This window comes from Lithobates pipiens, unplaced genomic scaffold (assembly GCF_037356315.1).
Source record: "Lithobates pipiens isolate NorthernLeopardFrog02 unplaced genomic scaffold, aLitPip1_a1.2 Scaffold_16, whole genome shotgun sequence".
Lineage (NCBI taxonomy): Eukaryota > Metazoa > Chordata > Amphibia > Anura > Ranidae > Lithobates > Lithobates pipiens.
Genome location: NW_027507748.1, coordinates 569,591,284 through 569,609,454, shown reverse-complemented (window position 1 = coordinate 569,609,454; position 18,171 = coordinate 569,591,284). Strand labels below are relative to the sequence as shown.

At 40.7% G+C, this 18,171-nt stretch overlaps 1 protein-coding gene across 2 annotated transcripts in view; it reads right to left on the bottom strand.

The window, feature by feature from the left end:
- SLC4A8 (solute carrier family 4 member 8) overlaps positions 1-18,171 on the bottom strand; it is a 317,175-nt gene that overhangs the window by 101,956 nt on the left and 197,048 nt on the right. For both annotated transcript variants that reach the window (XM_077483707.1, XM_077483708.1), the window contains exons 5-6: positions 12,436-12,596; positions 2,564-2,752 (exon numbers count right to left, since the gene is read on the bottom strand). In XM_077483707.1, the coding sequence (XP_077339833.1) occupies positions 2,564-2,752; positions 12,436-12,596 (350 nt within the window). The remainder of the gene's footprint in view (positions 1-2,563; positions 2,753-12,435; positions 12,597-18,171) is intronic.

The following is an 18,171-nucleotide window of genomic DNA, read 5'->3' as shown; positions in this document are numbered from 1 at the left end:
AGGTTAATCCCGATTTCTGTGCAATAATAGAAGGATTATTAAGAGGCAGTAAAATGAGCCATGAAGATGTGAGAAGTTCAGGAACTCGACAAGAAACTCGACAAGAAACTCGACAAGAAACTCGACAAGAAACTCGACAAGAAACTCGACAAGAAACTCGACAAGAAACTCGACAAGAAACTCGACAAGAAACTCGACAAGAAACTCGACAAGAAACTCGACAAGAAACTCAACACTCTTACAGAAGCCAGATCTGTGAAAAAATAATTCTTATTGCCTGCCATGGGTGACTTAGCACATTGAGTCCCATGTTTTAATATGTCAGTTGTTAAAGCTGTCACTGTTTACATAGGAACTTTCAAATTTCAGCTGTCATCTTTTAGGTCAGGTAAAAAAACTGACCAGTAGCTTTGTGAAAGTATGACAAGACAGGTTAAAGTGAGTTCAGGCAAAAAGCATTCCAATAAGCTAGTTTAAAGCACCATAGAGCCTTCTGAAAAACACACGGTATCTACACATCTCACTTCTATCCCAAATATTCAAAATAATGTACTTATCCATTGAATAATATAATGGTCAGAGCAATGCAAATCATTGCTTTATGTTCCAGGTCCAGCTGCACAATCAGAACCTCTAGTCTAGGGGTCAGCAACCTCTAGATGACAATCTACCAGTAGATCGCGGACAGGTGACTAGTAGATCATGGTCTGGGCTTGCAGATCTGCCATCCCAGTGCATCAAACAATGCAGAGGGACTACTTGTAAAGTTGGAGCTGTAGTAGGGAGCAAGAACCACATAAGCCGATTCCTCCACTGTAATGCTGCCTCCTGTCCCATGTGTAGTGATAACAAATGCACTCGACCTATTATCCCAGATAGGGGTCTCCAGAGTGGTACCAGAAGCAGGAAAGAAGAGATTTTCAGGTCAGGGAGAAGCAATACACTGGACATAATAGTATAAAGTTGATTTCACACAGATGTTCTGCGGTTTACCCACACTGCGGGTGCAGTGCAGTGTACCTGCAGCTTTCCTGCATTTCGCCATAGACTTCTATTATATCCTGCGGGTCTGGTGCACTTTCAGAAAGTGCAGGATATAACAGAAGTCTATGGCTAAGCACAGCTAACCCAGGAAAGCTGCAGATGCACTGCGCTGCTCACATGGTGCAGGTAAACCACGGTTCATCAGTGTGAAAGCAGCCTTATAAGGGCCTCAGAACAGTTGGGGTTAATTTATATTTGCAGTTGGGGGGGGGGGGGGGGGATACAACCCCATTGTTAAGATGTGTTTCATCATCCCCACCCCAACCACACACCCTTTAACTGCAGTGGCCAGGGGTGTACACATCGCAGCAGGAGTTATATGTCCTGTAATTGTTGTTGGGTGTAGCACCTGCCAAGTATGACCCATTAAAGTGTATGAGGCCACTCTGCAAGTGTCCTGCAACCTTGTGGAGTACAGCAAACAAGAGGTTAAAGAAGGCAGTGTTGTGTTGCTTTCTCACCTGGTTTAACCCCTTGGACCCTGCAGAAGCATGCAGTTGCGGGGCACTTGCAGAGAGGCCCCATTTACTTGAATGGGCCGCAATTAGCAAGCGGTAGCACCCACCGAAAGCAACAGGGGGTTTTGTTCCTGCTGTGGCAGGTATACACCTTTGGTTGCTGCATCAGCAGCTAAAGGGGGTATGGATTGGGTGCATTAAAACTGCGACTCAGGCGCAGGGTTTTACCACCCCCCAACTTGATGTGTGCATGCACCCTAAGGTTGTCGCTACTCAATGCAACCAAGGGTTCATTCACAAGATCAGCAGGCACTGCTGCTCCTTGAAACGCAATCCAAGTGTGTTTGACAGGTGGGGAGGGGGTGATATGTTGCCTCCTCACCACCTGATTTAAACACATGATTGCTGTGCAATCCATGCGATTGTGACATGGTATTATGGCAATTAACGGTTTAAATCAGGGGGGCAGCAGTGTGCCTGGTGACCTTTGACTTCTCCTATGTTGTTCATGTAGATCTCCATCTCTTTAAGGGTGCCTATCCCTGCTCAAGTTTATAGCACACAGATAAAGCAGATAAAACCAAATTTTAGCTGAAAAAAAAAAAAAGTATAACCTACCAAGTTATGGGAAAGTTGGCCAAAGGAAACTAAAACATTGCATATATGCTTTAAACCAGTGTTTCGGGGTGTACAGTTGGCCTAGAGAGATTAAATAACTTGCACAAGGCTGCTCATCAGCCTAAAGTAAGGAATAAGCCCCTTCTTGTGGCGGTGTCTTGGGACCTACCATCCTAGCTTGGGTGATCAAGTGTGGAAGATCCCATTACATGGAGCCATTTATGATCATTAAAGTATACAAATATGTCATAATTTGCTTTTATCAAACCAAAATCAAGTAAGTATACTTAAATGCATGATCTGTGCTACCTGGCTGGATACAGTTAGCAGACCTGTTTTAATGGCCAGAGTAAATGAAGATGGAACAATAGGTATAAAAATGGACTCCCTCCATCCGAGGTCTCCTGTCACTTTATGAACACAGCCAGTAAAAACAAACTTACTATTTTTGTCTAGTAAATGAGGCTCTGACTGCTTCTTTCCAACCTCTGCAAAGGAGCGCACCATTGGAATAAGATTGTTGCGTTTCTTCTCTATTTGATGGTGATGTTTCTTCAGCAGTGCTTCCTTCACCTTGACTCGGATATTATCTCCTAACTCCCCTGAAGAATCTTGGTGGTCCAAGATCAAGTCTGCAAATTAAACAACCAAAAGACATCTTGCTTTGTTTGCATTTAGCAATAGAATTAGTCCTCACCACAACATAAGACAATACCGACTGTTACTATACTCATACTAAATGTGATTTCTATGGCCTTCAACAGAAGTTTCCTGGTATTCCTTATTTTGTATATTGCTCTATTAAAGCAATACTTTAATATTGTACTGTATACTGCATGTGTGAACCGTTTTATCTTTATTTTATTGTAATTCTGTTCAGCCAGCCTCGTTTTACTGGCACCCTGACAAGACATTAAAGAACAGCTGTGGACCTTCCTGCAGACTATACTGAAGTTAAACAATATGGCAAACGCAAATATATGCTCTCTCTTCGGCTGTGAGCATGTTCAAATGATTAGGTGTCAATCTACTAGGTACCCATTGTTTTAACAGTATGCTTTATTTTTTTGTCCTTTGATAATTTTCAAATCAGTTCATGAAAAAAAAAAAAGGTTGGCCAGATATTAAACAAAATTTGTACAAATTTCCTTTAGATTTTCTAAAACCATATAATAATAGGTCAAACCTAAACATTTTCAATTTGTATGCAATCAGGAAAGTCCTTGCACAACATAGCTGAAGGTAAATCTAAAGGAAAATTAATAAGAAAAATGTAGAATAATATGTGGCCACCTTAAATATCGCATAGGTGTGCAACTGATATTAATTGTCATAAAATGCTTGTTTAATGTATGTGTAAACCCATTTTTCATTCAACTTTATTGCTATCACTAGGGATGAACAGCAGCCCTGGTGATAGCTTTTTCGGTGGCGGGCACTATTCGACAGAACGTCGACTCTACAAATGTATGCCAGAATCATGGCTGGGGCTGCAGCCACGATCATGGTATAACCACTTCCACTTGAGGCCATACAGTATATATATATGGCCTCTGGGTTGAAAGTGGTTAAATATCCAATTATGTGCATGGAACATTTATGAAAAAAAATAAAAATAAATAAATAATTTAAAAAAAAAAGCATATTTGCTAGTGCCTGATTGGAAGATTGAAGGGAATACAGCTTCACTGTATTTAAGTGTTTAATTGGCCTCCAGAGTTAATCTGACCTAACCAATAAAGTATAAGGAGGAGGGGAAGATATCTACAGCACTATCAAACCAAGACATAAAAAGCATATAAAAAACTAAACAAATGTTGCTAAGGAAAACAGCAAGTAACAACTGTGTTCTTGCTGGCACAACCCCTTTAACCAATCTAATTTAAAAATTGTTTTATATCTTTCTTAAGAACACATGTGCAATAACTGATAAACATAATCATTTCACTGGTAATTAAGTACACAGTGTATTAGTAAACAAATAATAACCAGAAGAAAGTTCCAGAAATTTAATATCGGTCTGTGAATTCGTATGATTAAGCCATTTAATGACATTACACACAACTACTGCAGCTATTCCATGCTAATTGTGCCCTGTGCCTGACTGCCACTGCGAAAGATCTTGTTATAAAAACGGCAGAGCTGAGCCCTCCAGGGTTATTCTGGGTACTCTTGCATTTACTCAGCTAATTGCAGCAAGCAAATGATTTGCTTTATCCGATTTGGAACCATTTGAAAATTGTTCCCTCAGATGAGTGTGACAGCACATTTTAAACAATGTATTAACAAATCATTGTCATCAAGCTTCGATGTTTGTCAGTTACTAATACAATTAAAAGTGTAGCCTCTAGTCTTTCCTTTCCCTAATCCTTTCCATCTTTTTAAATTGTTCTTCTGGCATCAAAGATGGTAAACAGCTGTCACATCACGAATAACCTTTATTAGAGTGTCAATGGCATCTGAAGTCAATGGGTCTATGTGTGTGCTACAACGCACAGTGTAGATCTAGGATCTCAATCTTGAGTGTGAATGCAGGCTTGCCTGAACACGCCAACTCATATGGGCACACTGTACAGACACATCGGCAGGCACACCTAATTCCAGTCTTGGTGGCAGAGAGCCTCTTTAAAGAGGAACTTTATAAATACAGAAAAATCCTTTATTAGAAATGGGGACAATAAAAGAAAATCCATGGCAAAAAGGCCAGCACTCCATGAGCCATGATTAAGACCTGAACGGCCAAAACTCATTGGCCCTTTTCTGTGAATTTCCTTGTATTGTCCCTATTTAAAATAAAGGATTTGTGGATTATACTGAAGTCCCGGCTTTCCTCTTAAGAATCGTGATTCTGGTAGAATCACTGAAACCCAAGGATGTATGGGTATGTCCATTTGCGTGAAGTGGTTAATGCAGTTACAGGCTTGAGGAAGGGAGGGAGAGAACCAGTGGTCCTTCACTTTTTGAGTGAAGTTTCGCTTTAAGGGGCAGAGCTGAGCTACAAATTTGCTGGATAGTTTTCAGTGGTTATCCCCGGACCTGAACCTGAGCCTGTTCCTGAGTTCTGCTTATTCATTGCTGACCCGGCTTGCCCTTTAACCCGTTTCTACTCTGCCTCCCCATTACTGACCCATCTTGATTTTGGGCTTGTATTTACGCTGCTTATTCCTTGTTGACCCAAATTGTCTCTGAAAGTATATTGATTTGCCTGCCTGTTGCTTACCCAGCCTGTTTTGGACCCATTTTTGCCTTGCTTCTCCACTTGTGACCTGGCTAGTTCCTGACCTTTGTTTGTCTTTGCCAATTTCCAGGGAGTCCACAGCCTGCCTCCTGACCATGACCCTGCCTGTTTCCCTTTCTTGCGGTCTGCTTCTACAGTTGCTAACCTCAGTTTGTCTCATATTATGCTTCTAGCTTTCAGTGCATTCCTGTTTTCCTGCCAGATGATATTCCAGTCTCTGTGTGACTCTTCCTGTGACCTTGCTCCTTAATAAAATTTGTACCTTACTCTAGGCATTTTGACTTGCCTTTAAGTTCCAAATTTTGGGGTACAGTAGAGGACACAGACTGAATATTCACAGATCCTGGGTTAGGCTGGCACTTTCAGATGACTGTCCACTGACAAGCTTTTGAGGACACCCCCCCTGTGCATCACCTATGAGTCCTCAGATTAACAATGCAGAGTAACAAAGAATAGAAGGAAGGGTATCCTGTACTGTACTACAACAAATAGAATTTACACGTAATTTTAAATTATTTTTATTGTAAACAAGGCACAGGCTGACTAGTCAAAGATCATGGGGCATCCTTAAGCATTGAATGAAAGGTTGGGCAACAACTATGCAAATAGAACTGTGCCAACAGGCCCAACAATAACAAGTTTAACAGACCCAACATTGGGTTGCTGCTACAAGAATCTTGCAGCTGAAAAAGTGTACTCTGGCAAGGAGTAATTCTATCCAGCTAGTGTTGTTGAATTTGGAAGCAGGAAGTCCCTTGTGAGGTTCTGAGGGTAGGATGCTGTTTATATTGTTGTATTCAAAGACAGTGAAGAGTTGATTGAAGAATCCAATAAACTAGAAAATAATAAACTAGTTAAGCTAGAAGTGATTTCTCTGTGATGAAAAAGAGGTTAATAACCTTAGGACACTAATAAACTGAAAAATCACAGAGTGGGGTAGGTTCATGGTGGGGTACCCAGAGGGAGTGTCCTTCAAAAGCTTGCCAGTGTTCAGTCACCTAAAAGGTGCCAGCCTATAACCCAGGGTCTATGAATATTCTGCCAGTGTATTGTGCTGTATGATAAAGATAAGCAATCCAACATGAGAATCCTTATTCTTCAAGGTTAACTACTGTTGTGCTAGCACCTGCAATGGATTGGTATTGTCTGTATGCATACTGTTGGAGGTCCACTCAGTCGATGGTCTTCTTTATATGTGCTATGACCAGCCTTTTCGGAGCAAAACAATTGTAGTAGTCTTAAGACATGTAGGGACAGCTGTCTGAAGTTATTAAAGATGTTTGTCAACACCTGTGAAAGCAGGTATGTACAGTCTAAGAGCCTATCTCAGAATCAGCTTTTATAAGCTCTCCTGAGTGTGGTACGGAGTCCCAGGAAAGGTGGCGGTAAATGAGAAGACCTGAAGGTGTGAGTGTCCTTTAAGAGGCAACTGGAGTGGAAACACTGAGAAGATTGTGAGTGGAGTATGTTTATAGGGGTACTAGTGAACCATGCATGGTGGATTTGTAGTATGGAGCTAGGTTGAGAAAAGATTTAGGTATGAGTTTTCTACACAACTGTCAGCCAGTTAAGAGAATGACAGAGACCACTATCATTTTAAGAGAAGAGGATATGTCTAGCAGCATTCATCAAGATTACTTGTGGTGGAACTAGTCTGCTCCCTTGAAGGCCAAAGAGGCTAGTGTGTGTGAGTGTGTGTGTGTGTGTGTGTGTGTGTGTGTGTGTGTTAAAGTGAGGTTTAAACAAGAGAACATAGCCAATATTGCCTCTATGTAAATAAAGCGATTAGGGCTGGAGTTAAAAAGTGACTATCAACAATAACAGTTCTTTTGGGCAAAAAATTAAATTTAAGTAGTGGAAATATTGTTTTGAAATACTTTGAAATTCTGTCCTAAGTGATGCTGCAACTTAACATATTGTAAGTATTTGATAATCCCCTATATGTTATGCAGTGTTTAGGGATGTACTTTGTTATTTTAAAGAATGCCTGAAAAATGTACAGGTGGACCCGATGGTGTGAAAGCGGCCTAATGTATATGTCCCTCCTGCAATCTTGTGGGGATAAGTACTTGATTATAATCTGTACAAGATATGTCTGTGCATTTTTTTTCTCGGTCTGTTGACTGCATTTGTCATGTTTTGTAATACTTTAAAAAAAAAAAAAAGGCAGCCAGGGAATTTCTGAAAGATCCGCACATAATTCCTTGAAGTGAGAAAGATACTTGCAGAACAATTTTTTTGGAGCGAATATCAACAAGGCTTCTCCCCGTCACTGCCATGTTACAATACCAGCAGGAGAGAGGAGGACAGGCAATCTCCCAACTGGACCTGTCACTCAGTCACAGAGTGAAGACAGAGCAGCCTGAGCGACCAAATGGAGTACGGCCGCTCTGTCTTCTATCTGAGCGACAGGCGGATGTGATGACGTCCTCACCAGGGAATGCCAGTCTGTGTGAGGTGGAGGACTGTAACAAAGTCCCTCCTAGATAGATGGAACACTGATCCAATGATACATTGAATCAGTGTGATGTGTATTATAGGAGGCAGGAATTTGTTACATTGGGTGCCGGGATAGTCAAATCCTTGACAGAGCTTTGTGTAAGGCTGCATTTTATTGGCACAGGTCATCCTACATTTCATGGGCACTGGTAAATATTTTAGTACATCATTTGGTTCAGAATATTTTTTTCTTGTTTTCCTCCTCTAAAACCTAGGTGTGTCTTATAGTCAGGTGCGTCTTATGGAGCGAAAAATACAGCAATAGGAAACAACTAGAAAAAAGTTTACTGGGACTACGTGGTGCTTATAAAAATCTATATTTTGCTTTGAGTTTCTCCTGTGAAGTAGCATTGCACTTTTGTGGAGTGAGATGTGGTGATGTTGCTAAAAGATCAGCTACAAAGAGCCTATACCTTGAGGCTGCATTCACACCTGAGAGGTTCAAAGTTTTACCACGATTTTGTACAGGTCACCAATGTAAAAAGCAGAAAACCGCCTGTAATCTGCACCAAAGCTCATGTTCTTTTTTTGAGCTTAAGGTGATTTTTAGGCGTTTTGCTTTAGGCGACGCTCAGATGTGAACAGGTGCCATTGAAATGAATGGGATTTTGCTTGTTGGGCTTTTTCATGCGTTTTTTCAGCCGTTTTACGAGTTGAAAAGGCTCAGGTGTGACTGTAGCCTTAAATAGTCATTTACCCAGCTTGCCTTTTTCTTGTTGCAGCTAATATCATGTCACAAGGAAATCCCTTTAGCATGAGTATAATGCTGTCCAATGGTGTCCAATGGTGTTTGCCAATTTAATATAAATTATTTAATTTTAAATTTAATATATTTAATTGAAAGGAGGAGAACAAGCAACTTCTTGTGGCTAAAGTCTCAAAACATATATGATGTGTATTAGTCAATATCAGAACAGGAAGAGTTGTGAAAATCAATATAATTAATAAATCCAAATAATTACAACATTATTACCCACCCATTCACCTTTTAAAAGTTCACCATTAAAAAAATAAATGCTAATTTTTTTACAGGTACAAAGCAAGTACAAGCATTGTATCAGCGATCAGCACATTGCTTATGCAATGCAGGGCTCCTGCAGACTGTCAGTGTAAGCTGTCTGCCCCTACATCGTACAGGCAGGCAGTTTTTCACTGGCAGGAAGAATCAATGAACTGCCAGAGCGCGCAACAACGCTGTGGTAGTTCATTGAGAACTTCAAGCAGACAGCCGCAAAGGAGGTCGGTAATTGTAGTCAATTCATTCACAGAACTCTGTCAATGAATGATGCAGCCTTTTTCAAAAAGTGACAGCTGGTGCAGGAAATTTCTCCCCATACTGCTGTCACACAGAGCTTGGCTTGCCGAGTGCCTGCAGGAGCATGTTGCATATTCCACCCTAAAAACGAGTGGAACATGTAACCTGTTCCCAAATATGAACTTATCCTTTAAATCTGTTTCCACAAAGCAGAAAATACTATACTAACCAAAAGTATTGAAACAATTTGCTTCATCTTTTTTTCAAATATGTTCAGAATAAGCACAACTTTGACCCTTTTTCTAAACCTGTTGTTGTGCTTATATGAAAGAAGATTGCCAACTGACTGCTCCAATTTTCCACTTGAAACTCATTTTCATGAATCATTGGGGGCAATGCTAGTCTTAAGATTCAGCTACACATATCAATACACAAGTGAGCCTTCAAAGAAGACGCTGGATCACATTAAAGGATTTGAATAATCTCCCCAAGGCCCCTTATTAATGCCTCTGCGCTTAGGAACAAGCTATCAGTTGTTTTGCTTTGATAAATGAGTGTATCTATGCTTTGCAAAAAAAGAATCAGCTAGGCGTCCTCTTATTTCCAGAGACAGCTTAAAAAGCCACACTGGCACCGATGCCTGAGATACAGTGTCTGTACTTAATTACAAAACTATACTGTTATGTTATAAATCTCTTACAGTCAAGTCTGCTACCTTCTTATGCACCTTCATTGCCTTCAGTTCCTGCCTATGTTTCAATTGTTAGTTTTAAATGGGGTAAAGAAGGGTTAGAGACTCCAACCGCCCGTAAATTTAAGAAGTTTGTTGATCTTTACACAGTGTCAGTGAAGGGCAACCGGTAGCCGTAAAAAAAAAAAAAAAAAAAAAAATGGCTGCAGGCAAGCTTCAGGACTGTGCATGGGCAATTCTGAAGCTCGCAGAATGGTGATCGGGGCAAGTGCGGTGACGTTATGGTGTGTGGGGCCTCAGTAAGTGCAGCTTCAACTAAACTGCAGCAGCCGCCTTGACCTTTATTGTAGATGAGACTACCTACAGCCCAACTCCAGGCCAGTGACTCATGTGCCTCACATACAGCAATAATGACAGCCAAATAAGACCATTATATTATATACACAACAAGCAGCAGCTGGGCACCGTTTTCCATTATATATTTAAAAATATCACAGCTAGGCACCTGTTTATATAATTGGTCATAATATATTATATAAAGCACATCGGTCAGGTCACTGATGTAAGGGGGAGTCAATACACAAACCTAAGGTGGAAGGGTGGCACCGATATGTAGGTTCCCCCTTTCCTTTGTGCATTTACTGTTTGGAAGGCAGCCTGTGGTCACAAGAGTCTCCACCCTCCTCCAACAGAGTTCCTAGTGTTTTCCCTTTTTATCAGTGTCCTTCTGAGTTCCCCTTTACATCAGAGTCTGAAGCATTCCCCTTTATAGTGCAAGGGAGAACTCTGCAGACCCTGATGTAAAGATATGGAAACAAGCCTAAGTTACTCAACTATGCACGAATACTTAGGAACTGCGGTGCAGAAAAATGGCAGCAGGTGCTTTTGACTGAGGAGTCAAAATCTGAAATATCTGGCTGTAGGAAAAGGCAGTTTGTTTGTAAAGGGATGGAGAGCAGTACACTGAGTGTCTGAAGGCAACAATGAAGCATGGTGGAGATTCCATATATGTTTGGGGCTGTATTTCTGCAAATGGTGTAGGGGATTTAGTTGGGATCAATGGTGTCCTCAATGCTGAGAAATACAGGCAGATGCTTAGCCATCATTCCATACCATCTGAGTGTGATTGACCCCAAAAATATTCAGCAGCGGGGCAACGACCCCAAACTTACAGCCAATGTCATTAAAGCGGAGTTCTGCTTAAAAAAAAAAAAAAAAGTCTGCAACTTCAAATACTGCAGCTGCTGACTTTTAATAATCGGACACTTACCTGTCCCAGGGTCCAGCAATGCGGGGGATCGAAGCCCCACTTCTCTCCCTCTCTGCTCAACATGCCGGCATCGTAACTGTGGGAGCTCAGCTGTGGCTTCATAGCTGGGCACCCACTGTGCATGTGGCAGCAGAGGTGTGCATCCTGATTGGCCGCACAATTATCTGTGATCTGTGACATGTCCCAGATGATTGACAAGAGGGAGGGGGCAGAGCTGATCTCCCTTCCTGCACCAAGGGAAGTGATGTCAAGAGCCCAGGCACTGAAGGAGGCAGACTACGAGGGGCCCCCTAGCAACAGGCATTTAGAGGTGAGTAAAAAAGAAAAAATAAATCTCCAAATTTTTTTTTTTAATGCACATAAATTACTTTTTTTTGGGTGGAACTCCACTTTAAGAAGTATCTATAGTGTAAATAAGAACAAAATCTTGGAAGTGATGATTCGGTCCTTACAGAGCCCTGATCTCAACATCATCAAGTCTGTCTGGGATTGCGTGAAGAGACAGGAGGATTTGAGGCAACCTACATCCACAGAAGATCTGTGGTTAGTTTTACAAGATGTTTGGAACAACTTACCTGCAGAGTTCCTTCAAAAACTGTGCGCAAGTTTACCTAGAAAATCAATGCTATTTTGAAGGGTGGTCACACCAAGTATTGATTTGATTTGGATTTCTCTTGTGTTCGTTTACTTTCCATTATGTTGAGTGATAATAATAAACTATTAACACTTCCTTTTCTGAAAGCACCCTTAAATTTACAGCATGTTTTCACACCTGCCTAAATTTTTTACACCGTAACGTATATGCGCGCTTAGGAGTGGTCCCAGCAAAGATTTTGCCAGTGTCCAATAATATGAAGTTAGCAGCATATAACCCATAATCTGCAAATTAATTCCTGTGTCCTGCACTGTCCAAGATAAACCTATCCCCACCCATACAATATTTGTTTTTGTGAAGTGGATAGCTCCTTGAGGTGAAATAAGTAGCCTAGACTAACTCTTTTCTCTAGAGGTGGAAACATCTGATCACATCATGGTCATTCTCTTGTAGAATTTCTGCATTAACAAGTATGATCGCTCAGGCCAAACATCCATGTTTATGCACCTGACATCAGATTCTCAGGGGAACAAAGGTAATTTTCTCAGAAGCTTCATCTGAATCAAATTCCTGTACTCCTTGACCCAGAGTCTCTGCACAGATTGAGGGCAGCCCCCAGTAAAATTAAATAAGAGTAAAGAAAATAAGAATTATTTTCAGGAGGCATCAGTCAGAAAACCTTTCATAAGAGAAATATGGGGTTTGCTGTGGCTCCTTAGCTTGCACTAAAAACAAAGCCGAATTACACAGTTAGGTGAGTATTATACCTGCGATCTCCTCGATGGTGTTTGCTCGCATATCTAGCTGAACTGTTCCATTGATGATGCAGCTTCTCAGTTCAAATAGGCTGTGCAGAGAGAGGGTAGCTACATATGGTTTACTCCAGCGGTCGCCTCCATCTTCTACATCTTCTTCAAACTTCAGCCACCTGAATGTAAGGATATCAGTAAATCTCATTTGCCATGACAAAATTCACAGGGTGATAAATGGGCCGGTCTCTGTATTGATCTGCTTAGTATGAAAGAAAACATGCTCCATGCAGTGTAAAATGCAAATTTTGTGCATTAATCTGCTATATACAACACTGACAGTTTAGAACACCTATTAACAGCTAGTTATGATCCAAAACGTTATCAATATTCCTTTATTTGACTGCATTAAGTTGCATCTCATGAAATCGGGGAAAAAAAAAAAAAGATTTGTAACTTACTTCGAAAATGTGCAAAAACTGGCCACACACACACACACACACAGATCTCCTACCAAATCTCCTACCTAACTAGCCTGTGGTTGACTAATATACCATTACACTACACATGTGGTAAAGGGTAATTTCCCCAGAAAATGATCACCTGGCAAGTGTAAAGATTATAATATGGTAAATAGCATGGAAATATCAGGCCTTATGTGGTCAGTCTGTTGTTAAAGTGGAACTTAAGTCAGAAAATTAAGTCTGGTTAGATCACTTCAGGCTGGCCCCTTTTGCAGGTATAACTATGTAAAACATTAAATATATAAGTTCCTATACTTTCTAAAATCCAAAATATTGTCTCACCCTACTCTGGTGCCACTATGCATGATAGCCATTCAGCTTATAACTTTAGCTTGTTCAATTAAGCTTTGCGAATAAAACCTGGAAACCGATTGGTTTCTATACAGAGCTGCACCAGATTTAGCATTCTCCAGTTTTATTAAATCCCCCATAGTGAGATCATATACCAGCACCTGTCTAGTGAGAATTCTCACTAGACATTCTCATTTGAGAATATTTAGGTTACCTAAAAGGAGAACCATTCATCGGATATGGAATTCTGGACATATTGTGTATCCACAAATTGGAAATATTTTGTTCCATTTATGATTACAATAGAGTATACCACCTGTGAACCGATAAGGGTCATGTCAAGGCATACTAAATATGTTGAGTTTACTTTTATATTACTATTGATTTTATTGGGCCCTACTGATATACACTTAATACACAATATATAGTATTATCCAATATAAAAGCTTATACACACACACGGAAGTTGGCTATACGACCTGTAACATTATATTGTGATTTCATGATACTTCATTGCGTTTGGCCAAATAGCAGGGTTATTTTGGTTTAAAATGTTTATCAATTAATAAAAAATTAGCATTTTCCAATTTTTCACAGGCTCTTGTAACTTCAAGTTTTTATGTATAGGTTTGGTTCTGGATCTTTGTACATACTGTGTGTAGATGATATCTGGAGTCTGTAGAAGTCTGCACAGAGAAGGGTTTTTTGAAGTTGGTTGGTTTAGATCAGCCTTTTTAACTAGGGTGCCCAGGTTTCCTGGAGTGTATTGCGGATTCTTCAGAAGTACCTTGTCAAAATGGCTAAAAAATGTCCAAAAATTGTATACAAGCCAGAGTGTGGATGAAACCTGCTTGTTAGTTACAAAAAGTCACAGGTTTTCCTTGTGCACCATTACAACCTTCCAGCTGCCGGTGTTCTAACGACCAATGGCATCATCAGTTGATAAGGAGGATGCTAGTCGCCTGCATAGCATTCTTGTTTGTCCCTCCCCTGCCCCTCTCCATCAGCTTTGGGGTCACATTAGCTGAGTGATGGAGGAAAGACTGAGGGAGAAGAGAAACTTTGGAATACTAGTCAGTACCAGTTTGTATTTGCTTTGGTAGAATAAATCACCTCTAACGTTGGGTGTCCTACTTGTGCAGATGTTGCTACATTATGTAAAATTATTAGAATAATTTTTACATTTTAGAATCGGGGGCCTCAAGACTATTCATCATTTTAAAAAGGTGCCTCGGGATAGTCCATAAATTTTAATCTAAATTTTGATCTCCTCCAGATGAAGCCACGTGAGGGGTGGCAAAACTAGTAGGAGGTGGAGCCTGGCGGTGGGCTGATCGACTCAGAGCGAGATTGTTCTCAATTGTATATTCCATGCTTTTTATCGTTTTAATAAATGTGAGTTTATTGCTAGCTGGGGTGGAGGCTATATTATTTTTCATATACAATGCTGATCTTAAAAACGTGAAAGGGGTACAGTGGATGACATCTAGGTCAGCCACTGATGGTGTTGTTTGATTAAAGGCCATAGAAGATTCCTTTAAAGGCATATTGGCACTAAGTGCAAAGGAGTGTTTGACCCCTAGGGGTCACATAAAGGAGGTGAGCGGCCATTGCATGTGGTGGTGGGAGCACTCAGGATAAAGTTTTTGTTAGAAGAACCATCACTGTGGAGGATTTCTCATTACTGATTACTGGAATTTTTTTAGATTTTTTTCAAATATTGCATTATCACTGGAAAGTTAGTATTTTCGTATAATGTTTATTATTACATTATCATTTTAGCGCTATCCCACTTTTAGTTCCCATACTGTTGTAGCTCTGGCTCCTGAAGAGCACGCACTATGTTTTTGAAAGTTAATGTTACACCTGAACTGCAGTTTGGTTTGGGTATAATTGTTCCAAATTTGGACCTCAGCATCAGTCTGACTGGACTAAAGGATGTTCGGCCTGGCCATAGGGGGCACTGTCTTCTGGCAGGCATGGAACCACAGTCTGGTTGGGTGCTTTAAGGTTACTTTCTCTCGGAGCCCACCCAGTGGGAGTGTCACTATTGCTGTGCTTTCTGGGAGAGGGTACTTAAGATGTGGATGTCACGTGGTTTGGGGTTCCAGTCCAGAAAGTATGTTCTGACTCAATGGTCCTGGTCCTCCTGACCAGCCCCCAGGAAGGCTATGGCCTGGGGTGTGGATCCACCCGACTTTATGTCTCAGGGCTGGCTAGCCCGAGGCAAGGAAACTAAAGGAAGGATTCCGAGGTGGTCTGGTGCCTTTTCTGGTTGTGGAGAGGCCAAGCAACTTCGTAGCTATCCAGGGGAGGACTCTTCAGAAGAAGGCCCATACGGGTTGGCTTCTTAGCAAGAGCCTGGTGAGGCTGAGGGACCCAAGTGAATCCAATCTCGTGCGTATCCCCGAACGGGCTGAAAGATCCAGGTATAACACGAATGTTCTACAAATTCTAGTTTCCTACATGTTCTACAACAACGTCTGTGGCAGAGACTTGTTCCTGATTCAAGCACCTTGTTGGCTGCTAGGCCTTGTGAGAGAGGGACTATCCAACTTGAGTGAACATCCAGCTGTGAATGGCTATTCTCTGGATTTAGTTAAAGTAAGAGTTCTTCATTATTGACTTTGACACTAAGAGTACCTGAACTTTCCTCCTAACCCTCGGATCCCATTTTAAGAGACTGTTCGTTAATTACGTTTTTGCAAATAAAAATCCGTTTAAGCGGATCTGTCGTCAGTCTCTAAAGTTTCTGGGCCATCTACCACGGGAAACCCCTAGACGTAAATCGAGAAGAAGGTAACGGTAAGCCCAATCAAACCAGCAGCTCCTTCGGGGGTTAGTGCTACACAGTTTTTTGGGACTTTTTTGCATCGTTATTTTTCATATTCTTTATTGTCATTATTACTGGAAAGTTGTATCCTGTTATATTAGTATTGCCACTGGCAGGAAGGAACGGCCATCCTGCGATCATATATAATGCAGCAGTTTGGGCTGGCTGTGTTATCTCTTGTTCAGGTGCTGGGAGGACAGCTGATGCCACTCCTTTCCTTTTAACAACTGAGTTAAATTGCTGTTTCTTGTGTATGGGTCAGATAATGTGCTTGCCTTGGTAATGTTATGTTATACTTGGATGATGTGTGTATCAAATTGGAGGAAGTTTGTCTCTGATTAGCACTCTGTCTCTTAGATGTAGGTCAGTTAGTGGATGATTTGGAGTGGATTATCCATACACTCTGTCAGGTGACTATCCTTACCTTCTTTGAATCTTTTGGAATGCAGGTATCTAGTCATTTATTAGAATTCAATGCAGATTACTATTCCCTTTAGCCTCATAGAAGATGGCCACACTGTACCTACAATCTTTTTTTTATACACTGCAGGCTCTACAAGTTGGATGGTTTGCACCTTCCCTATTGGTCCCCTCTGGGCTTCCTAGCAGGCCCTTTGCCTCATTTTTTTGCACTGTTTTTGCCCTGATGTTAGCTCCTTATGGGTCTGCACTCACATTAGTACATGCTGGATGAATAATATAGCTGTAAGTAATTCATTATATATAGCTGTACATCTACTGAATTTCTGTAATTATCATGTTTATTATATTGTCTTTTTGAATCTGTAGCTTTACATATGTTATATCTTTCTTCATCAGCTATACCCCTTGCAGTCCTGAGGAAGCTTAATCAGCGAAACACGCTGGGATCTTACACCTTCTGTCATCATTCAGAATATCATCAGTCTGCTTATTGTTCAGTTCCATACCCACTATACTCATGATTGAATATGTATTTGAACATAAGGTGTATGGGATAGTTGATGTTGCATCTCATATTTATTGTTTTTATGGACTTTTTTTCTTATAACTTTTGTAATAAAAAAGATGCGTTTTTAATAAAAACTTGTATGTGTGCTTTTCTGAGGTTTAGCCCCAATAAAGTCTCATCTTTTTCTATTTTTTGAGATTTGACCAACTTACTACGGTCCGTGACTACTGCTCCTCTCTGCAAATCTCTACACTGGCTTCCCCTACCCCATGATATACAATTCAAAAAATACTAACCACAACATAAAGGGCCATCCACAACATCGCCCTCAGCAACATCACCAACCTTATCTGCAGATATCGTCCTTTCCACTCCTCTCAAGTCTTCCTGTTCTCTAGCTCCCATGCTTACCTCCAGGACCACCCCAGAGCCTCTCCAATCATCCGGAAATCCCTGTCCAGTAGGTCCGGTCAGCCCCTACCCTGTTAGACTTTAGGCAATCCCTAAAAACATATTTATTCAGGGAAGCCTACCCCACCTCCGCCTAAGAACTGTACCTGAGTCACCTCTATCAGATCATCCCCCAAAGCCATTACCTTTTGTACCACCCCCCCTCACTTTAGATTGTAAGCTCCATGAGAATTGCTCTCCTATTCCTTCTGTATTGAACTATATTGTAATTGTACTGTCCCCCTCTACATTGTAAAGTGCTGCGTAAACAGTTTATCGCTATATAAATCCTGTATAATAATTTGATCTCTACAGGGATGTGGTGCTTAAGTTATATAATAACATACCACTTACTTAAATTGCACGGCTGGGTATGCGACCTGAAACATTATATTGCGATTTCAGGATACTTCATTGGGTTTAGCCAAATAGCAGAGTTATTTTAGTTTCATTTGCGTTTCAATTATTAAATATTGTGTATTTTCCAATTTTACATAGGCACTTGTAACTTCAAGTTTTTTTTTTAGGCGTTTGGTTCTTGATTTTTGTACATACTGTATGTAAATGATATTTGGAGTCTGTACAAGTCCCTATAGAGAAGGGTTTTTTGCAGTTAGTTGGTTAAAATGACCCAGGAAGACTCCAGACTTAACCTATAGCCTCCTCTCTGCTATTCTTTTAAGTTGTCAATCTGTTTACCAAATTATTAAAAGAATGACTCAAGG